Consider the following 23,862-nt stretch of genomic DNA (forward strand, 5'->3'; position numbering starts at 1 on the left):
GGTTACACACTAGCACGCACTAGTAGAAGTCCCTTTTTCTGTTTGTGTTCCCCCCCAACCCCAACGATTGCATGAGATGAGAGTTAAACAACGTTCTTCTAGCTGTTCAAACAAATCTAGACGTACACGGGTAAAGCACAGATTTAACTTCTATTCATATTTACAATACTTTACAAGCTATATTAAATAAATACAGGCTCTGCTACACCTCGGTGTCTTAAATATGTACAACATTATTTCTCAGTTGGATTTTACTAGATAGATGCGGGGCCCATCACAGTGGATGTGCTGACCGTAAGAAGTATCCCTGTGGTACGAGCTAGTAAGTACCATGACCAACCAGCCCTCAAAATAACAATTCCTAGCCAATACAAGATAACGTGTGGTAAATAATTTAATCCATTCTAACAACTTCAAGTCCTTAAATTGTACAAGTATTTAGCTGTACACTAACTTCAGGTTTTCCTCATGGTGACCAAGATAGCAAATCGCCGTTCTGGAAATACAGTGCTCTGTAGCTGAGCGGAGTGATATGTGGGTAGTACAAATCGTGTTTCAGTAAAACTCCTTTATTTATTGATATACTTAACTCTGTACTGGCTTTATCCACGTAATGTGAAGAATTTAAGCACCAAAAAAGAACAACAGTCACACATGATGATCAGTGTAGACACATTTAGGCTTTCCTCTAAGGTACAATGTTTTCAAGTAACAGAATCCAAAGCTGTGCAACAAAGATGATGAAGGGGAGTAAATGTGCATCATATTGGAAAGCCTGTTCTTGTTCTAAATGGCAGCATTTATTCTATACATTACTTGCAGAAGAATGGAATGTATTCTCATCTTTCAAGCTACTTTTATTGTACAGAAATTGGATCAGATTCAGCCCTGACTGGTTTAGAAAATACCTATTTTACTGCTCTGACAGGAAGCGTCATTTCCTTCCACAGGAGATAGATACATTATTCCCTAGTGAAGGCAGCTTGTTACTCTGCCAGCAGTATCACTGAACCACCCTATGGGCCAAACATGCCCCATGATTGATATTTCACCCAAGCATCTGGCCAAGCCCCATTCCCTCTTGGGGTTAGTGACAGTGGGACTTGAACAGATGCCCTGCAAGCCACTGCGTATAACATACAGCTACTTTACAAACTCACACACAGCGGCCTTCAACTGCTGGGCTCTGAGCTACAAACTACTCAAATTTTGCCTGTGTGTCAGAAACACCACCATCACTGGTGGAGGTACCAAACTCAGCCTAGCCATCTTCACAAGCAGTGGAGCTCCCCTTCGAGCACCCAACACATCCTAAAGGCAAGGACTGCATCACATCCACAGGTTCACATAAAAAGCCGCCACTGCCCATGCTCTGCCTGCTGTGCAGTTACAGAACACAGAAGAGGCTTCAGACACAGAGCTATCAGACTGGCATCCCTCACAAGCACTAGGACTAGGTTTTCTTTAAAACATAAGAAGCCTGTTCTAAAGTCATGTAGCGTGTGCGTTGGTCCCATACATTTGCACTCTGTCCGATAAAAAGTAACATGCAAAGAGGATGTGCAACTGCACACGAGGCATGTTGGTGTAATTACCAGAACCCTGCCCAGAAATCTGCAGTCACAGGAGTAGCTGCTCAGCTAAATGCTCCCATATGTAACCAGAGTAATCACGTATTTTGGATGCAGAACACTGGTCACCAACTCAAAAGTCTGGATACTAAGGCTTCCACGTGATAAAACGTTTTAACAATCAAACAACATCACACCTGGTTCAATAGTAAGAATCAAAGGATGTCACACCTAACAGGGGAAGAGATACAAGGTTAAACAGGAGATGAGAAGTCCACCTGTGCTATGGAGTGACACACCAGACAGTGCACACATGGCCTTTTTCACTTCCAGGATTCTAAACCATTTTAAAAAAAGATACATTTCACTTCTATTTACAATATTACTGTGATATAATGCCTCATGGTGTAACATTATGGAAATACATGATGCCAGTACTGCTTGTCCTAGTATACACTCTGTTGTGACAAGGCAGCAGAGACAGAAATTACTGAGAGCATCAAGCAAAGCTACTTGAACTGAGACACTGAAACTTTTCCCTTAAAGACTGGACAATGTTCTGCTGATTAGGAGATGGGACCCTCCACAGGTAGTCGTTCAGTTTATCCGAATCACTGTATGCAGTCAGATATGGGGTAAGCGCGTGTTTGCTGCTGGCGGACTTTGCAGGAGTACAAGAGACAGTTTTGCCACAGAGCATTTCAGAAGGAACAGCGTCTGTGTTACGCAGTTTAGGATCTGATTTCCTTGTTCGGTTCTGAGAAATCTCCAAGTCAGATCCCTCATCTTCAGACTTTATTTCAACGTAGTCATCATCATCATCACCTTCTCCTTCTGCAGTATCTTTGAAATTCGAAAAATAGTTCTGAGTGGCCATCTGTGCCGTCAGAGGGGAGGCCCTGTTCACTCTCAGGACCTTCTGAGAATCCTGCAAAATCATATCTGAGCAGTTTTCAGGGATCTGCTTTCTCATATCAGGCCCTGTACATCCTGAAGCAATACGTGGCGTTTGATGGCTGCTGAATCGGGAGTTCCTGTTCGAATGGAGCTTCTTCTTGTCCATTTCATTAGGATATATGATTGATTCTCCAGACCTGCTGACCACAATTGAGGAAGATGACTGTGACCTGCTGTATGCCTGTGGTTTTATGTTGCTTACTCTTCTACCAAGGGAGTTATAGATGTGATCTTGATGTAAATTTTCTTTGTTCGGTTGGCTTATAATGGCGCTCCACCTCTGTGCTGGGACATGCAAGCGGTTAGAAAGCTGAAGGGAAGGCACTGAGCCAGCTGATGGCAACTGCCTTGAATTGCTTTTTGTACCAGCTTCTGTAAACAAGCTCTTGGACTTTGGGTCTTGGGATTCAGGCCATGGAGAGAAGTCAGCCAGTTCACTGTTACTGTATGTAGAGTGCAAAAGCCAATCTTCTGCTCTTGAGCATTCACTGGTAGCCTGGGAACAGGGAGCAGAAGCAGCCACGGGTGTGGAAAATCTCCCGGCTGATGGATCCTGAGGAGCAGCCCAGGCTTCCTTTTGGACCTTAGGTGAACTTTCTCTAAAGACGATTTGGTCATAAAGCTGGGAATATTCAGCTATTCTGGCACCTAGAAAGGAGATAGAATTAACTTAGCAGAGGCACGCAATCCATTTGAATGAGTCACATGAAAATTTTAAAACTTCAAAAAGCTTTGTATTGGTCAAGAGAAAAGTTTACAACTGCATCACTATCTTCAACCTCAAAGTCCATAAAGCAATAGAGACTGGAAAAGTTGTGCATTTCGGTACATTGTATTGAGAAAAAGAAGTATAAAATATCTTGCAACAGTGAACAGTCAGAGAGGATGCAACGTAGAACACAGTTTCAATAATACGCTGCTTGTTTCATGTTAAAATGGAAAAGAACATTCTGAAAATGGTAAATAAGATATTTAAGGACTTTTATAAATATCACAAGAAGGCAAGAATGATGCTCTAGTGCGTGGAGTTCACTGGCTCCAAGTCTCCAGTTTGTTTCAACTGACCACGGACAAAATTAGTTCAAAAGCTGTTGCATATCCACAACTTGCATATCCATTAGACAGAGCAAGACCACCAGCTCCTCCTTATCTGACTCCATTCCTTATGCTTATGGGCGTGATGTAGATGTTACCTGAGCAAATGTACATGACTTTTTCTGAGATGAACCTACCTGAAAGCACACCGTTGTAGTCAAACTCCAAAGATCACTCTATTAAAGGAAATTACTTTTTCTGTAGTGAGGCCAATAGGCCTTCAGGCACGATTTCTATTTGCAGCATCAGATGAATTCATCTTTCCAGACACTACCCTGCTATTTCTTCCCAATTTTATCAAGTAACAACAAGATAAAAAGGACTATTCATGTTAGAAGTTGTCACAGAAAACTCATTTCCCTGGTATCACAGAAAATATAATGCTGATATGCAACTGACAAGGTGGGGAAAATTCATCATCTTCCAGTTCAGTACTCAAATTTCACTGCAAGGTACTAAAGAAATAGATCAGTATAAAAATATTTTTAACATACCGATAGCAGGACCCCCTTGTTTCTTCTCCTCCAGAATAGCAGCAAGATCTCTGTGTTTCAGTTTCTGTTGTCTGCTAGCTGGCTGCTCCTGCTCTGGACTTTTAACTTTCAAAAGCTGGTTAGCCTTCTTAATTTTTTGACTGTACTGCCTTGCCATCATAAAAACTCTGTTCTTTGTTTTATCTACAACAGCCAAGTCATTTTCCACGCCCTCTGCATGCGCATTGGACAGAACGCTGTTGGCAGACTCGTACGGACTATCTACAAAAGGCATCTCACAGGAGAAGGAAGCTCTGTTAAGACTCCTAAAAGAGTTCTCCTTGCATGGTGTAGTGTCTTCAAGCCTGAGATTAGCCTCACTTATGGTGGCAGCCCTGGGCTTCACATTGTTAGGGAAAATAGGAGTTTCCGGCAGAGAGAGGGTAGACAGTGAGTACTCTACATCTTTACTCAGTTCAGGTGTACTACCAGCATGCAACCTTTCCTGCATATCATCTTTACAAACAGGAAAGGCTGCAAGGTGACGGTCTCTTGTCTTTTCCTCATTCTTCTTGATGTAGTTCTCCAGGTCATTCCAAATCTCATCTACTTCCTCCGAGAGTTTATCTGCTGCAGACTTATGGGACAGCGAATCTGAGTTGGAGGAGCTGTCTACTAAGCTCAAATAGTCATTGTCGACGGGAACATGATGGTAAGGACTTTCATCTTCACTGAACTGGAGACTCTCTTCAGAAACAAACTGCCGTAGATTGTCACAACATGCGAAGTCTTTTTCCAGGGCCAGAAAACTCCTTCTTTTAGAGGATTTTAAGGGGTCACATTTAAAATTCAATAGTGCTGTTTCTGGAAGCGGTATAGTGTCATATATGTTGTCTTCAACAATTCTGAGCTCATCCAAACTTGAAGTAGGTGCTTCTCTACTGAGTAGTATCTCATCCCTACCAGCACGAATGGAGGCCCTGTTTTGATTTCCTGTCCTCTTTTTGGAGGGTGAATCTAAGCTGCTTTTGTTTTCAGCCTCGTAAAGAGAGTCTCTAGCAGATCTCTGAGGACCACGGTCTGTCTCCTCCCTTCTTGTCAGACCCATCAGCTTTAAGTCTTCATAGCTTATATTATCATAAACATGTTCAATATCATCGATGGTCAGCTCCTCTGAAGATTTGGGATATGCATTCATACCACTCACCTCTGCTCTCTTGACTTCCCTTCGAGAACTGCGCTCCCCTATTTTATACCTTGCGCTGGCTGTACACGTGTTACTTTCGCCAGCACTACTGGCCCGCCTAACAATTTTGTGACGAGTGGGGCTGGAAGTCTCATTTTGAGGCACTACCCCCAAGTGCCAGCTGCACGGTCGCCCAGAAGAACCCCTCCTTTCCCCAGCCGCAGCTGAACTAGCATTGGATGTAGACACTGATGGTACAAACATCTGATAATCATCTTCGTCATCTTCATTCTCGTAAGGTGGGCGCCGGCTGGGAAACAATGCTTGTCTGATCTGGTGGTCAGTCCAGATGTTTCTGACAGAGGTACTCCCCCCCAGGATATTCATGATTAGCGAGTTGCTCTGGGGTGTGCTGAATTGTCTAGGTGACTGTGGCTGTCTAGCTGTGCAGGAAAACGCAAGATCGGTGTTCAGCGGGCTTGACTCTTCATCTGAAGGGTCCTTCGAGCTCTGTGGAGATTTGAAACACGCAAGTAACATTAGCCTATCCCCTGCAATAATACAGCAATTCCCTCCATTCACAGAACTGCCATAGCACCAGCATGTCCCACAACATGGAGTCAGGTGGAGATGGGCAAGGTGAGCAGGCTCCTCACTAGAAAGCCAGGAAGCCAAAGTTGCAATGACAGATTACTTTGTCTCCTAATCCTTACTATGGCTCAGAGTTCACTCTTGGCATTAATAACACTGCTTATGTTAACACATGAGTAATTAAAGGCAAATTTTTTTTGGCAGGAGTTAGATTAAACCTTTTATGCTAACTCTACAGTTTCACAGTTAGGATTAAACTAATCTGACTCTGGGCTTGTGCCAAAAGTTTTGCTCTCCTTCCTTTCGCCTTGCCTATAACCTTAGCAGAAAGGTATGTTATGCTCCCTATCAAACGCCACTGAAAATTTCATTTCCTTTTTGGAGTCTTTTCATCCGGCTTAGCTAGCAGATCTAGTTTACAGCAAGGCCACATGCCTGCTAATGCTAATATGAAGGATGTTGTAGATGTTCCTGGCAGGAGGTTGGGAAAGAGGGGGAGAGATAATTTGCAGAATCACAGAATCATTTCGATGGAAGAGACCTTTAAGATCATCAAATCCAACCAGTAACCCAGCACTGCCAAGTCACCACTAAATGATATCCCTAGGCAGCACATGTACACATTTTTTAAATACCTTCAGGGCTGGTGACTCCCCCACTTCCCCGGGCAGCCTGTTCTCCGGTGCTTTACAACCCTTTAAACAAATAAATTTTCCTGATATCCAACCTAAACCTTCCCTGGCGCAACTTGAGGCCATTTTCTCTTGTCCCTGTTGCTTGCTACTTGGGAGAACAGACTGAACCCCACCTCGCTACAGCCTCCTTTCAGGTAGTTGTAGAGCATGATAAGGTCTCCCCTCAGCCTCCTTTTCTTCAGTCAATGCTGATTGCTTTGGTTAGTTGTTTGGGTTTTTTTTGCCTGCCCCCCCCCCCAAATAGTCTTTTATCATACAGATGAATATTTCAATGATATGGATAATAATACATGACAAACAGGAGATGACTTAGCTATCTAGTAAAAACACAGATTTCTTTGACATATCTCTGATGATAGCAAAATGAAAGTAAAAAAACCTACATACCTGTGTTTCACGCTTGTTGAGATTAACACTTCTCCGTTTTTCAACATTTTCAGCAGCTTGACTGTTAAGCCTTTTTCTTCCCCCTTTCAATTTCTGCAGTGAGTTTTGCTGCACTCCCTGTGATTTAAAAGAAAAGAGCAAGGGAGAGCTAATAAAACATACAGTTCTTTGTACACTTTGTTGAGAAGAATTACTAGCAGCTAGAAGAGGCCAGGCAAATACACCAAGAGGACAAAATATTCATGAGTAGTCAGAGCACTGCCACAAGAATGACTCAGAGCCTAGAAAACCTTCTTTACCATAAGCAAATAAATTATATCAATCCATACAACTTGTCCAAAGGTGTTGAAAGCATAGTCTATGTATAAAAATGTAGATGTAAAAGAATATATAGAAATTGGACAAGGGAAATGGCTTAAACTTGTATCCAGAGTTATAACAGAAGAATGTGGTCACAGAAAAATTTAACTTTTGAAGATTTTTTGTTTTAAAAAGGGAGAGGATAGTTTTACTACCACTCGCAGTCTTAAAAACCAAGAAGAGGTAAAAAGTAAAGCATGCTGCCATCCCAGGAAAAAGCAAACAACAAACAGAAGGCCAGAACGTTACGTGTTGCGCAGTGTCCAAATTAACTTAAGAGTGACATGATGGCAACATGGGGAATCTGAGAAAGTATTGTTGCCACACCTAGGATTAAACACTAAGCTACTATTATACATTTTTATAGTGGTATTCTTTTGCACTTTTTCATTCTTTTGTACTTATTCATGTCAGGAAGATGGAGAATTACAAGACGCTGCATTACAATAGTACGACATACTATTTTATCAAAGATTTACAATGCAAATAGTGTAATTTCAAGAGGAAATGCACAGTAAGCTTAAAAAATACTATTAGTAATAGGTTTTGGATAATTCACAAAATAAATTGACCACAGTAGGATATGACCGCAGCATCAACCAAACAAAACAAACTCAAAATCTAGATTCTTTAATACAGCCACATTTCAAAGCTGGGGTTTTAGTCTTTTAGAAGTACTACATGTGTAGATACCTCATACAGAGTGGGGGAAACTATCACCTGTGCAGTAGCAACAGATAAAGATTCTTATTTTCAGAAATCCTATTCACAACTTCTCAAATTAAAGTTCACATGTTCCTAGCTACTGCCAGCAACTCACAGGTCAAGAAACATCCCATCACATGTGGCAGCGCATGAATCTTAACTTAATATTTAAGTCCTCACTTCGGAGATCTGAAGGCACTGTCTACAGGCGGTGTAAAAAGGTTTCTTGCACGGCATCAGCTACAGAAGTAAGGAAAGGTTAGCAGTGTGCAACAGTTAAAAGCAATATCTTTCCGGCAGAAGCAGGCTTGAGGACTGCAAAGGACTAAGTAAAACCTCTTTCAAACAGTGGGGATATCTTCCTTCGTATGGGGGCTAACTTTACATCTTCTCTGTTAAAACTCAGAGAATGTAAACATTTGTAACACATTCCTGCCCTTTGCTGTTTGACAGATAATTTTAATCCCTCTTCCATACTCCCCAGGAAAAAACCAATATTTTTCTCCTCTTTTTCCTACCTGTTCAGACTCTTCTTCGTCATCAGCATCAATCTGTTCTGTAGCAGAAGACTGAAGATTTTCATCCTGATCACTGCTGTAGGCTGGTTCAATGGACTCTTGAAATTGGCTCTCTAGCCCACCAGGTTCCAATGGAACCTTTCTAGAATTCAGCATGGCTTCACTTGATCCTAGTTTCGTGGCTTGAGATAAAAGGGATCCTTCAATACTGATCCGCTTAAAAAAAAAAAACCCACCACAAAACTTTGATTAGACATTTATAGAGATTGTATATTTTAGTAACACAGTTTTACAACAGACTTATAGGCAATGTTTAAGCTATGTTCAGTTAGCTGCACTAAAATGAGATTTATAAAGAAATAAGTAAAACAATCAGTATTCTTCCACAAAATACTTAGATCTGAAAAAATAAATGCAAAACCCCCCACCCCAATCATTGCCTTCATGTTATGGCATCCCAGTGAAAGCACATCTAATGAAACCTGTTTGTAAATCTTCCACAAACCCCCACTTTAAATTCCATCCCAAATAAAACCCTAGGACCTGAAATTCAACATGAGACTTCCAAACTGCACTGGGAACTTAATTTCAAATTCTTACAGAACATGTGAAAATTAGAAATGCTCATCTCCATCTGCTCAAGCTGTATCTGCTCTGTTTGGTCATATATCATGATTTATATATATGACATAAATATCAGAATAAGCTGAAAATTTCCAGTCTTATTCAATAAATGCAAAGACAATATGCTCCAAAGAATAGACACTCTTTATAGACAGTACTTCTGTGATTTTAGTGGTATTTTTAATTACCCTATAGCATTAGTAACTGATTGTACTGTATTATAAAGTACAACAATATACAGATCAGTCGTTTTTTCTTTATTAGATATTCCTGAAATAGTTAGCTGTATTTCTTTTGCTTTCATTCCAGTAATCTTACTGGAGGTGCTAAACAACATTTATGAGTTTGTTTCCATTCTTAAAAATCAGCACAACCAAGAAGATGCAGATTCTACAGTAAATACTGTGCTCCAAGTTGTCTGAATGTGCTAAAACAAGAAATATAAGAAATACAAGAAACACTTACCTTCTGCATATCTGGACTTATATCTGAAAACAGAAATATATACTTAATCATAAGGGAATAATCAAACCAGTGTCAGTCTATGCCTGTTTTAATGTTATGCTAATAACCCAATTATGAACTCCCAAAAGGGGGTTAAATGCAGCAGCAATGGAGCAAACAGGCTGTGGGGTGTCTGATAAAACAGGGACAGCATAAGTTTTGCCACAGTTCCAAAGTTGAGGTCCTCCTGATTTTGCAACACAGGTACGATATGAGCAACTACTCACAATGGCCAAGATTTTGTGTGTTCAGTTGCCAGCTGCTAAGATGTTTACAGGACCAGAACCCAAGTTTGAAAAAACAGGCATTAGATTTAAACGCTAATGTTTTCCTTTCTTTGCACACTTGCTCCTCCTCCTCCTCCCCTCCTCCACAATGTATTTAGGGAAAGTTATAAGTGAAAAGGCTCCATCTTTACTTGTTCTACAAAGCACAGAAGCACTGGTCAATAAACAGTAGATGAAGTAGCTTACCATTTGACTTCAGAGCTTTATGGACTCTAGATGAGGGTTCTGAAAAAGACAACATGTTTAAGCTCTCCAGCATCCCAAAGGAAGCCACGGGCATCTTGGCTAACTTTTAAAAACACAGATACCAAAACATAAGCTTCTGAGCCCATGCAGGGAAATTTTTAGTTTCTTCATCACCCAATTTCCTCACAAAAAAGTATTTGTTGAAGTGTCAAACTTCAGCTGTTACCAAAGATCATACATGTTTTTTAATGCAATAGCAGCTGTCCTCCATACTCTGACATGTAAATTCTTATCCCATGTTAAGATTCCTGCTTTCAAAAGACTTGCTAATCTCTTTACTGCTCTAAGTTGCTGTAAAATAAAAAAGTTGCTGTAGGTTCCCTATTAGAAATACGTATGAGCCCAGCTTAGCAGGGCTTTAAAAGTGTGAGTAGCTGAACATTACATAGGAGACCATTTGATCAGGCAAAATTGCACCAATGCAATCCTTCACCCTCAGAAACAAAGGAAGATGCCTGAAAAGTAATTAAAACTTGATTGTTTTTAAGACACAAATGCTACTGTATAATAAATCACTACATCAAAACTCTCAGGATCCTTGTTTAAGTCACTCCAAATACACAACGTCACACACTCCAAATTGGAAAGGTCTGTAAGGAGCTGAAGAGGGGAACACAGTGACCGGAACACAAAGTTGCCCAACTACACAGACATTGGTAGCGGCTTCAAGAGGAAAGTAACAGTAATTACAGATGCATGGTTCAGCTAGGAGGAAAAAAAAACCCCTAAAGTCAGCATAACCACCTCTCAAATCTCTATTATCCATAAGGCAGACATTATACTAAGTAAAATACAGTAACCATGTTTTGAAATAACAAGCCTATTATAATAAATTGCATCCTAAAATGATGCAACTGCTTCTGAGTCAGTAATTATTTCAGACGGGTGGGGGGAAAAGGAGAAATGTCAATTTAAATAATGTGACTGGCTTTCCTCCATATGCATTCTTCTGTCCATTAGAAAGTATTAATTGTTCTCTACGCATCCACCATTAGCAATGTCTATCCATGACATTAAATAGAAACAGTGGTTGAAAAAAAATAAAGCACACAAATCCCCAAATGGTTTATAAGACGCTCTAAAACTATATCTGACAGATACTGTGCCACGGAGTGCAGTTAAACACCAATTCCACATGCCCAGCCTCACCCAACCCTAGACAACACTGCTTGTTTTTCCTTTTGGTGGTGAAGGAGTTTATTCACCTGATTTCCTTCTCACTCTGTGAGGAGTAGTGCCTTCTTTAGGCTGGTACGGTGATTTCGTTTCTCCCTCAGGGCTATAGTGGAAGCCTGGGTGATCTGTGAAACAAGCAGAAGCACAAGAAATAAGAGTGACAAGGATGTCACTTCACACGCCTCCCCTCGGCAGCTCTCTTTGGAGGCAGGGCCATCCTTTGTGACTGCTACAGTGGCACTTCATCAGAGCTTGAAGCAACACAGACAAGATATGCTGCTAACCACCCAGTCATGCTGGTTCCTGGGGGACATGGAGGTAAACGCTTCAGATATAAGCACAAGCCTCACTGTTCCCCAGCTGCAGGTTTGCCAGCGCAAAGAAGTTGTAACACTGCTGCACGCTTCTTTGAGCTGTGTTTGTTTATTGCCAGTCTTTCAGTGGGTGCTAGCCAGAAGGACTTAATGCTACAACACAGGAAATACCATACATTTAAGCAGCTTGGAGCAAGCAACAGAAAATGGCCAAAGCTTACAGAAGGTCTTATCTGCCTCTTCCTTGCTCATTACGAGACATAACTTGCTGGGTGGAGATCACTCAGCCCAATGCCTACAGAGGTCCACAGGATCTGCATCCAGTTTTGGGTGTTCCAGCAAGGTCACCATTCAAGGAACACAGGCCTGGCCACCTTCCATCTCAGCCAAAACCAGCAGTTAGACCCAAACTTTTGAAGATGGTTTTATTCATTTTTTAAAACAAAAGTGAAAAGGAACCAACTTACGTATGGCATCCATTTCTAGAATTGCCTGCTTGGCCTGAAAAAGTAGCAAATGAAAAAATTAAACTCTAAGTAGAAGGACAAATTACATTGCATGTTACAGATAGCAGCGAGTTTATACGTGTCAAGGGTTAGGGTTAATTAAACAAAGTTTCATTTTTGAACTAATAAATATGGTCAGTAGCATTATTTTCTGTCTTTCTCTATGCGTTGGACACATTACGCACGTAAAGAAGAGTTTTTCCGGCAAGAGCTCACCAGAGCTTATCTTCAGGTCTGCACAGAAAAACCTACTGTCACTACACCCAGCAGCTCCACTTCGTGTGCCCACCTCCCTTCTGGCAGCTCAAGGGGAGGAGCACATACCCACCGCACCCACTGGTGTGAGGAACATCTGGAGGATGTAGTGGCACATTTGACCACAAAACCCACTCTGGCTTCAGAGATAGGGGCTGTGCTGAGATCACGTGCCACATGCTAGGACTCCTCCATGGAGATTCAAACCTCCAGGGATCTCTCTGCAAATCCCAGAATTTAGAGCCATTGAAACGCAACTCCAATTTCTGCTGGGACTGGCACAAAACTGGCCCTAGTATCTGGCAAACACTTTTTTTTTTTTTTTTTGCGATTCACAGAACGTTTCCTTCCCAAAAATCATTTAGTTTAACACTTTTGTTATTTTTCAACTCTATTTTTTTGGTGCAGAAAACGCTATCAACCTTGCTTTCTTTAAGGAAAGAACAGGAATAGCTTGAGGAACAGCTTGAGGAACAGCTATTAAAAAAAATAAATCACCATTTGGTTTGAGTAAGATTGAATCGGGATAAAAAGTTTCCCATGATTGCTTAAAATTTGTCACTTTATTTTTCAAATAGGAAAAATAATCTGGATGTTTTATGAAGCATCTCAGCTCATAAGTAAGAAAATAAACTAAATATCCTGTGTAACCTCTTGCCTTTCTACAGGTGCAGTTCGGTAATTTTCCACTAGGTGTCACGGATGGACTACTATTAAATCTTCCCGAAAGCTGGGTAGAATTGCAGAGATTGCAAACCTCAGAGATTTATTTGGTTAGACTTCTCCTTTCTCAAGTGAAATTATTTGTCTGAGCAGAAAATGGCATTATATTTTTGGTTACATGTTTTTTCCACTGATTAAAAAATATCCAATAAAAAATAAGAAAATATCTTAATACAAAAGCTGAGATCATGTTGTAGTGCTGGGTTGTTTTTTGTTTGTTTTTGGTTTTTTGTTTTTGGTTTTTTTTTTTTACAACCTAATAAACTGCAATGAACATTTACATTGTAAGCATGGATACTAGCATAAACATTATACTTTCAATAAACTCTGTCAACAAAAAAATAAGAGGAAAATTAGTATTAGCATCTGCGAGGGCTTTTTTCTCCCATAATTCTCTTTTTGTTGAATTGTTGAAAATGAGAGTTAGTACAGCACCATGTACCTCAGTCACAGGTAACATTTTTTAGCCATTACAGCATAAAACTGAGTGGAAAAAAAAAAAAGTCAGAGAAACCAACCAGTGAAACCAATACCGAAAAAAAAGAAAAAAGAGAAAAAGGGCAGTAAACTCAGTGAAAAAAAAGTCAGAAAAGAAGTCCTGCTTCCACATGAGTCAGTGGCTGCTGTGGCATGGCCGGAGTTAAGTAGGGTTAACACCCTTTGAGAGGTGCAATATGTTACACTGGGAAACATCATGTGGAGCTCAGAGAGGATTTCATAAAGAAAAGGACCAGGTTTCCCTGCTTCAAGACACACAGCTATGAATATTATCTCAGTGCCCCATTTCCTCTGGCATAAAGCTTGCTAGGCATCTCACCAAACAGGGCGTAGATGTCCCTAAGGATGGGGTTGTGTATTTGTAAAGTGAAGTGTGTGCTGGCTGTAGCTTCACTGCTATGACGTCTGGCCAAGACAGATTAAAATCAGCCTGGTAACATCTACACATGCTGCAATTAGTGCACCTCGGTGTTGTGCAGACAGGTAGTATCAGGTTAAGATATGCTTCTATAGTCAAGGTTTCTGACACTGCGTCTCTGTTACTCATGACTTAGCAGGCAAATCCTAATGTGGACAGCAATGCTACTAACCCAGTTAAATTATTCTACTTCTGTATCAAGCCCTGTAGATGCTTATAGCAGAACTTTCCCAGTAATTTTGAGGAACTTTTGAAGACATATATAAACATATTAATTAACCCCCTGGAGTCTACACTTTATGTCAATTGTCATGCATCTTGCAGCTAACGAGACTGCTCTAAGTTAGTACACATACAAGGAGCTGGTTTTGAGGATTTTTTTTAAATTCTTACCTTGGCAGGGATTTTAGCAGGATGATTTTCTAGAATTAACCTCTTCAAGTGAAGAATCCAAAGGCGCTTATCTTGCTGTGACTTCGCCTGATAAAAAAAAAAAATTGTAGCACCATGAGAAAATCCATTACTGCACTGTGCAGGGTCAGGAATAGCATACGGTCATCAGTTACGTCACCCAAGGGGCAGGGAGGTTTCTGTCATACCTGGACAGTATGTTGTGTCTTGGGATTTTTATAGTGGAAGACGCTAAAGCTAAGTGGTTCCTTTGGTATTACTTCAACAAGCATCAGGTTCCCACACTGTAACAAAGAGAGGCAATGATGTGAACCACGGAGCAGTTTTGGGGAGACCCACAGACAGCACATTACGACCTACTCTCCAACTTACCAGTATGTGAGCTTTGTACACGAACATTTCATCTCTCTTTTTTGTAATTAGCAGCACCTTGTCGAAGAGGAACAACGTGCGCTCATTTTTGGCTCGCTGAATGCGAAATGTTCCTTCTAACACCAACTCCCCGTAACTTGTGAGGTCTGGCCCTTTCCAATTAGTAAGCAAACTCTGTATCTCCTGCAACAGATCAAAGAAGAACAACCAACGTTCATTTCACAGATCTTACTGAAACAATCAATCAGCTGAGGCCATTCCCACTCTCCTGGATAGCTCAGCATCCAACAGTGGAAAGTCACCACACACCAGTACTGAGGTTGCTAGGCTATGTGCAATATTGCAGACAGGTGTTTGGAGTCCTGTTGCCAAGACTTGCCTAAAACATGCCCTTCCGAGTACTGCTACTGCCTCTATGAGGACTCAGCAAAGAGCCCTGAGCTCCCTGAAGCAGCCTGAAATAAAAGAGCACAGCCTTATCTCTGCAGACCTGGAAAATGGTCTGTAATTCAAGTCATCAGACTCTCTTGTGCCTGCTCCCCTCTCCCCTCTATGTCCCTTACCAATCCCTCTTAATGTTGCTCTCTCACCCTGGGTATCCTGAAGCCACGTGGCCCTCCACTGCATGAACTACAATGCCACGTCCATGTCCTGTAGGCCTGTCCCAACCACTTCTGTGAGTTATTCAGGTTAGAGAGGTGTTTCTCAGAAGACTAAAGGACCAGAACTGAATTGGTCAACTGGTCATTTGAATATGAATATTTATTTGCATTTTAAATGATTCATATACATACCATAGATATTTCTCATTTATTTATTAGAAAAAAAGGCTGGAGAAACATCTAAGAAAATCTTCACAAGCCTGTGAAACTTAGTTATGGCTATTCTTGTTTCCTTGAGCTGCTTGTTTTTTCTATCAGTGGCAATAACATAGAACTTAAGCACGCGACTGTGGATTCTAAGAGCAGACTAAACCTTAACTAGTGAGTATCTTTAAAAAACATCCATCAGACTTTAAACGTGGCAGCAGTAGCAAAGCATGGACAGATTTCCTCAGCCTAGGCTAGTCTCTTTAGGACATTACATACAGCTAGAAAACTTCTCAGTACGTTTGAAGCGCAAATGCAGCCTAGAGCATTCACAGGAAGAAAACCCCAAGGCAGCACTTTAGACTATACACAAGACTTTTATTAAAAAAACAAAAACAAAAAAACACCCAAAAATCCAAAAAACCAAACCAAAACAAAAAGATGCATTTTATCAGTTCTCTCCAAGAACCTGTAAGTAAGTCAGAGTACAGCACAGGGATCAAGTGCAGCCCTGTTGAGGGAGACTGCGCAGGGCCTGCTGCCGCAGTACTCGCAGCATGACAGAGCGAATGGCAGTGTCATAGCCCACAGAAGACCTACCCTAATGGCTGCCGAAACAGATCTTATTTTTTAAAGGGGTAACTAGGAACATAAACATTTTCCACAACCCCATGATTTGCCAGCTGAGCTCAAAAAATTAAAAAAAACCAATGCTTTTTTCCAAAAGCATTTAACCCTCTTTATTGCCAAATGTTACTGGTTATGATTGCTCAGATATATAGCAGAGTGTTGTTAAAAGTCATCAGCATGCACTTCCAGCAATGCGTGGCAAAGGTTACACTGCTGCAGGCTAGACATTATCAAATGTAACCCTATTCTCTCTACACATAAATAACAACAACCAAAAACAACAAAAAAACCCGCACCCACAGAAAATGAGGGAAATAGGTTGCATTTATCTTAAAAAGAAAAAAATAGAGACAAAGAATAACAGGACGCAGGTTCCTGGAATGGTATTAGCGTACTACTCCCTTTTGTAAAGTAAAAAATCCCCTCATTTTTCTTAAACCAATATAAATACTGCTGACGAAAACAACGTAAAATCGTGACTCACTGGTAAGGTTGAAACACAATGAAACATCTACAAAGCAGCTTGGTCTTCATGCCAAAAGTTACTCAGGGTGTAGCTTTTGTTTTCTCGTCAAAAAATTCTTCATTCGAGGGGAAGTTAACTTTTTTCTAACTATCATGTTTCTGGATTTATACTTTCCACAAAGCAACAGATAATGAGTCTTCAAAAGCCCAAGAGGAAAGTACTTATACAAGAAGAAGCACAAGAAACGCCTCAAAATAAAACTAATCAGCCCAAAGGAGAGAAACTGGAAACCACCGGATTTCTGAGCAAAGCCATGCCCTGGGTTTGTACAACAGTGCCGTACAATTGAGGGAAACGAAGAAAGAAAAGTTATCTAAAGTTCCGTATTACTGCAAAATAAATGCGTTACAGGATACTGCTTGTAGGGTAGAGATGTCTTAGATTTTCCTGCAGCAGCTATGACCGTGGTTTCTAAGATTGAACAGTCACAGGCACACTTAACAGGAGTCTAAATTAAGGCTGAAAAAGATTAAAAGATAAACTAAAAAAAATATTAATGCATATATATTGCTAAAAGCAGCTCACGATCACCCGTAAAATCTCTTTGGGAACTCACTTGGAGCCTGATGGCATGTTCATGTTTCCTCTTCATGTCATTTATATGCCATGCCACTCTCTGCATTGTATCTATGGCATCCAGCACCACATCATAGCCCTCAGTGTCCTTGTCAAGGTGGTTTTCTATTTCCTAAGGAGGGGGGAAAAAAGACTCCCGTTATTTCTAAATATTTTTTACTGCAACAGTACGTTTTCATCTGTCCTATTTAGTCCTTGCATTGCGATTGCTCAAATGCAACGTCCCTGCCTTTGTTACTATTGCACATTGTCACCAATTTGATTAACACAAGAGGACTAACAAAGCAAGGCCTTACGGTCAGTTTAGCAGCAACTATGCTTGCAGCAGATGATGTGACCAGAGGGGCACAGAAAGAGAATGCAGCACACTGGCAGGAGACCTTTTCAGACGTTTAATAGCTTTCCTAAAATGCAGAACAGATCTACACACTTACAAAGCCCTGATGGTATTACACCAGGCATTACTTTACAGCTGGAGAGCAGAAAAGCACCAGGCATTTTAAGTAAGAATCAGTGTCTTTACACTTCACACTAGAACATGACTCTCTAATAGGAAACATACGTGGAAAACGCTAACAATACAGCGGGAATTTCCAAAACTTGCTTAACTCAATTCATCGAGCATGGGTCTTCCTCAGTCATTCCTCCCCTCAAAATTCTTACTAATTGGGGTGTTTATACATATTTAGTCCTTCTTTCAATAACACACAGCATTGCAACATGTGGAAAAATGCTGGTTTTCTTTGGAATGATACATTTGTGTACAAAAGTGTTTAATCTTGACAAAAATCTTCCAAACAACTTCAAAATTACAGACTATTGTTTTGAAAAAAGCTAATTATTTGGATGCACAGACTGATTTCAGTGTCTCAACCAATTACCATTAAATCTCCACTTCAAATATATGCACATGCTGTGAAATGACCAAGATAAAGTCTCCAAATGTACAAAACACACACCTCCAAAAGGAAGAGCATCAAAAGAAACCCAGAACCTTTCTAACCATCAAGTCTTGCCCCAGCAGCAGGAACTTCACTGTGCAGAGCCCTAAATGAAATCTATTTCTAATGGATGCTTACGTGCAAAAGCAGGTGGTACTTGAGGATGCGCTGGACAGGTTTCAAGAGATAGGAGCCCAGGGGCAGAGAATGCTGCAGTGCTTCTTGCCGCTCTCTGAAGAACTTGGCCAGCGCCTTGTTCCTCATGCACTCTGTCAACACAGCCACCGACCTGGAAACATCAATGCATTGTTTCAAGACACATTGTCTCTGTAAGTCTGTAGGTGAAGTCAAGAATTGCTTCTTTCTTCCCTTGTAAAAGGGGGCAAGCAGCTTCCTAATCCAATCACTGCTGGTTTGTTGTTGGCGTTTTTAAGTTATGTTTTGAATTCGGTTACATTTTCCTTTGACATACAACCATTCTCTCTTACTGAGCATCACATATTTGGAACAACACAGAACAAGATCATCATTTTCTAAAGGGCAATAATAGCAATAAAAGGCAAGAAGAGTCAAAATAAAACTTCAAGAGAGTATTTTATTATTATTTTAAGTTAAGAAAAAAAGGCAAACTCCTTGACCTTCCCTCCAGTTTGGAGGGAAGAAAGAGCACAATTTTTTTTTGTATAGATTGTAACTTGAATTAAATAAACAGGCAAAGGGACAAATGAAAAAAGGGAATCCAGTATTCCTACCTTGGGTAATTGGTACAGTACTGTGTATATATGTGGAAATCTTCACTCTGCATGGGGAGGAAATATATTCAGATTTAGCTGCTATTTTGACTAACATGTGCAAGATAAAGATTATGACATCAAGATGCCTCCTCCAGTTCCTGATCAATGAATAGTCCTGAAACTAACAGAGCCATATTCATTGAATTAAATATTTTCTTTTTGCAGATTTGTCCTTTACGTAACGGAAAATACAAGGAAAAATCTACAGAGATAAGACAAGCAGCTTTGCAACAGAGCAACCTGTGAATCTCAAAAAAAAAAAAAAAACCCAAAGCAAAAAACACAAAAAACACATTCTCCCTTCAAACAACTGACTTGCACATACCTTGTTTTGTGTGTGATAAAGCACATGCTGAGTACTGCCAGAAGCGAGTTTTGCAGGTTATGTTCAGTGTGCAATTTTCAAACAACTATAAATACATTCTCATTTGAGCACAGTCTAAGCGTGAAAATTAGAAGCCACAAAAGTTTTGGTTGGTTGGTTTTGGGGCTTTTTTGCTATTTCAGTAACTTATTCCTCTGTGAAAGCTGGAAGTTATAACCCAACAAAATCTAGTTGCAACTAGGTTTAGGAAGGTTTCCTAAATTGAAATTTCCTGCATTTAATGCTGACAAGCTTCCCAAAGCAAAAGCTTGAGTTTCACTTCTTTCCTCCTTGGCCTAACATTTTTTAATTAATAATTTAATTCTATGCAATAACAGATTTCCAGAAAAATTCCCATTTAAGTTCACCTCTGCCTATCAACTTCTATCCCAAATAATACACAATTTCTGCAGCTTGCTCAAGTCCAAAAGACTAAGAAAGCACCGTGGAACTGCAAGGTGCTCCTAAAATCAATTACTTTTTCTTTCCTGTGCTCTAGACTGACAGAAAGCAATTCTCTGGTAGTGAACAGGAGCCCGGTTTCCACTCGAAGCTTTGTGAGAACAGACGCTGGCATCCTGCAGCACAATAGGTGTGCTCCAGGAGGGGTGGTCTCCTGGGATAGTCACTGGTGAATGATGAGACCATATATCTGCCTTCAGAGAAGGCAACAGGGTTCCACGGAGCAACTCCACTCAAGGAGAGCATTGATGCAGGCTGTGGCTTTTTTTTCCCCTCATAGCTGGATTGTTTGGGGGTTTTTGCCAGTCATTAGAAAGAGCCAGCTCTTGCAGCACTCCTCCCCATTTCCAACAGCACTGCTCCCTTCTCCCTCTCATGGTTGGAAGTCAGGTTGTGCCATTAACTTCCATTCATTTCTCCACTGAGCAGTGATTCATAAGGATCCCGCGCAAAGCAAGGTGCTGCTCCACGTGAGTACAAGTCACTGCAATTCAGATTTCTTACTGAATTTCAATATTAATCGTTCTGAAAAAAATAAGTAACTTGGACATCCATCTAATAAATGTTTCCAAGGGGTCTGTAATCCCCATTTACTCACCAGTGTGCTGTAAAGTTATTTAAATGCTCTTATCTTAGAAGCCAACCAACTAAATGCAGTCTTGATACAAATATAGTGAAATGATCTAGCTTCATCTTTCACACTCGGACTAATTCTGCTGTCGCAGTTGGTTTTTACAGCAGTGTACCTATGTCCCGTGTCCACACCAAGAGAAAGCAAGCTTGTGTCACAGCCTGTTCACATCCACTCTTGGGATCCCAGCCACAGCTTCAAACCCTCTCTGCTCAAACAAGGCACGAACAAACCTCAAAGCACTGCAGACACTGCACCACATAATTTTCTACAGCAATCGCTACCAAACTTAAAAAAAAAACAGTACCAAACTCCTAATAAGTCAGAGTGCTTAAAAGAGAAATTAGGATGAAATTCAGTATGATGAAAAAAGGGGATTCATTTTATATTTGCATATATTAATACAAGATTTTTGTTTAGGGGCTTTTAGGTATAACTTATATTCTCATGGCTACAATCACAGAACAATGCAAGTTATAGAACTACTTAATAAACAAAGCACAGAACATTTCATGCCAATTAAAAAAAACTATGTATATATTCTAATCATAAATATAGGCACATGATTATTCTGCTTTTCAAACAAACGAAAAAGGAATATCTGTTGGGAAATTTTAACAAATGAAAGCATTATCTGTAAAATACAGAAGGTCAAACATTTCAGGGCTTCCGAATGGACTGTGTGCACGTTTCCCACAAAATCAAAAGTGAGTCTGAAATCCCCAGGAGCTTTTTCACACTATACCACTTTGTGTTTTGTTTTGTGGTTTTTGGGCAGGGGTGTGGCTTGTTGTTTGAGTTTTTTCGTCTGTTTGGGGATGTTTTAATATAAGGTCAAAACTATTTTCAAAGAGATTTTTGATTTTAAAAGAATGTTAGTCTAGCTATTAACCAGAATAACTTGTATTAGGCAAAAAAAGTAATTCCTTATGCCCTCAACACCTCTAAAACCTTTTCTAAGAATAGTTTCACAATCACCCCTGCTTTCTGAACAGACAAGACTCCAAATTTCATACTGCTTTAACATGTGTACACACTTCATTGCGCCACAGCTCATTTATTCAAACAAAACCATCACAGAGCATTTGCTTTTACCAAGGAGAGGACACTGCCAATAGAAAGTCGATTTCATATATTTTGCCTCCAGAATTAGACCATTGATACTGGTAAGAATCACCATCATACTGAGGCACTGCCAGAGTTCACATGATCATGCTGGCAGAGCAGCCAAGAGAGCCACTTCTAAGAGAGGCTCTTCTCAGGAAGACTGAGAAGCCTTCCTCACTCTAAGCCTGAGTAAGGAAGATGCTCTTCTCAGGAAGGACGTTCTTCCAGTGCCTACCTGGTTGCCTAGCACCTCTGCACAGTCAAAGAAGGGAACTTTAGTTCACATGCCCAGACGGTGGTCTTTACAGTTGACTCCCCAGAGCAAGCACTGTGCTGCCAGGAGCATATCAGGGCACAAGCCGTGCAGGCTAAAGCTAATGCTGTGAACTATGTTCAGAAGCAACATCAAAAACAGGACTAAATATAAAAACCCAGATTAAATATACTTCTATCAATTCTTTCACAGAACAAGCAAAACACAAACTATACTTAGTATTTCTTTAGAGAGTCTTAAATTTACTCAGCTTGAAAGTTGTTTGTTCACCTCAACTGTCTTCAGATTAAAAATTATCTCTGCAGGGAGACTGGAATCACTCCAGGGATCTTTTTTTCAATCTGGGGCCCCAAAGCTGGTGTGGTAGAAGGTGCAAAAATGGAGACCTAAGCCAAGAGTTCATCTGCACTGACTACGACTCACCCTGAAGAGCAAAGCCAAGAGCAAGCAGATCCCAGCTACAGTTAGCCTGTCCCCTGCTGCTGAATGAATTCACTGTGTGTCTCCTCACATGAAGTGCCAACCACGTGGCTACATCCCCAATCTTCTCGCAACTCTTGGTGCACTCCGCTTTTTTACAGCCATAAAAGGCACTTTAAAAGAAAATGGAGACTGAGAAAATGAGCTGAGTCAGAGTGTAAGCTGAAGCCAATTGCCTGGACCTCCTCTTCATTAATGAGATGCTAGATTACAGGAATTCTCCCTTTTCCCTTGGTTAAGCTGTTTGTTTGTCTTTCAGAAAACATATGTTCTGAATTTCTGGGGTGCTGAGTGAGAAGAGCAACATGCCAGAATTATTCTCTCTTTTGCAACAACTCACTTAAATGTAAATGTGTGGAATACTGAAGTCAATCTTCTAATTAACACTGGCATCGTTACTATGAAAATGAAAGACTGAGTTGGCAAGAAAACTTATAAACAATCTTTTGTGTGAATAATTAAGCTATAGCTAAGCTTGACTGGAACCCTTTTATCAGCCTCCGATTACAGTTACCAGCAAAATGTCTCCAGGATATTTAAGGTACTATAGTTAACACAGTTCCTCTAGACAAAGAGACAGGACCAGAGCTGGTAGAAACTAACCTAGTACACCACCACCCTCAGTGGCGGATTATTTCCACGCAGCAGCCATGCCACACTGTTTGAACAAACATCTATCCACACCGTCTGCATATCTTGAGGCAGAAAGGTCACAATGGGACAGCAGGTTTTTAAAAAGCGTGCTTTTCTGCATTTGTGTCTATTTGCCCGTGAGTTATTAATGAAACAGAGGGATTTAGTTGTTTTAAAATATTTCTATTTAGATAAAGTCATAACTTTGCATGGTTATTTTATCTGTTAGTGAGTTTTATGTTACTGCCTAGTTTGCACCAAGGATATCTTGCTGAAGTCTGTTAACAAATAAAAGCTGTCATTTCAGGCGCTATTTACTTTGGGCACTCAGCACAACAAATGTTAAGAAAAAGATTCAAATCCACAATTACGAGATTTTGTTCAAAGCATGCTAATGTGATTTGATGGTTCTTGCTTCCCTTGGAAGTAAAAGTTGGAAGGCTGTTTACTACTCAAGCATGCAAGTCATACACAGAAAACACAGTGATGTATGATTGTGTGAGGGAAGTGTAAGACGCTATACAGCACGTTTTATCTAGCAAAACCAGGTAACAAAATCAAGTTCAAAGAAACAGTCCATTAGATAGGGTCCAAAACTAGACCTTTACAAAATGAAGCTCCCTAGATGTTTTCACAAGTATCAAACATCTTAGTTCCAACAAGCTCCAGAGTTACTGTAACCATAACTTTACTGTTACACATGCAAACTGATTTGTGCCATTTCCCACAAATCCTGAAGAAAGAAATAGCTATTCCTTTATTC

At 40.4% G+C, this 23,862-nt stretch overlaps 1 protein-coding gene across 1 annotated transcript in view; it reads right to left on the bottom strand.

Annotated features, from left to right (window-relative positions):
- Positions 1-2,070: 2,070 nt before the first annotated feature.
- Positions 2,071-23,862, bottom strand: part of PLEKHG1 (pleckstrin homology domain containing, family G (with RhoGef domain) member 1) — a 46,136-nt gene continuing 24,344 nt past the window's right edge. Inside the window, exons 4-17 of the mRNA XM_010131163.1 lie at positions 19,107-19,153; positions 18,493-18,643; positions 17,394-17,525; positions 14,873-15,055; positions 14,689-14,784; positions 14,483-14,569; positions 12,157-12,190; positions 11,405-11,500; positions 10,140-10,178; positions 9,628-9,650; positions 8,539-8,754; positions 6,956-7,072; positions 4,118-5,792; positions 2,071-3,176 (exon numbers count right to left, since the gene is read on the bottom strand). Coding sequence (XP_010129465.1) covers positions 2,071-3,176; positions 4,118-5,792; positions 6,956-7,072; positions 8,539-8,754; positions 9,628-9,650; positions 10,140-10,178; positions 11,405-11,500; positions 12,157-12,190; positions 14,483-14,569; positions 14,689-14,784; positions 14,873-15,055; positions 17,394-17,525; positions 18,493-18,643; positions 19,107-19,153 — 4,002 coding nt within the window. The remainder of the gene's footprint in view (positions 3,177-4,117; positions 5,793-6,955; positions 7,073-8,538; positions 8,755-9,627; positions 9,651-10,139; positions 10,179-11,404; positions 11,501-12,156; positions 12,191-14,482; positions 14,570-14,688; positions 14,785-14,872; positions 15,056-17,393; positions 17,526-18,492; positions 18,644-19,106; positions 19,154-23,862) is intronic.

The sequence above is a fragment of the Buceros rhinoceros genome, unplaced genomic scaffold (genome assembly GCF_000710305.1).
Source record: "Buceros rhinoceros silvestris isolate BGI_N320 unplaced genomic scaffold, ASM71030v1 scaffold19352, whole genome shotgun sequence".
Taxonomy (NCBI): Eukaryota; Metazoa; Chordata; class Aves; order Bucerotiformes; family Bucerotidae; genus Buceros; species Buceros rhinoceros.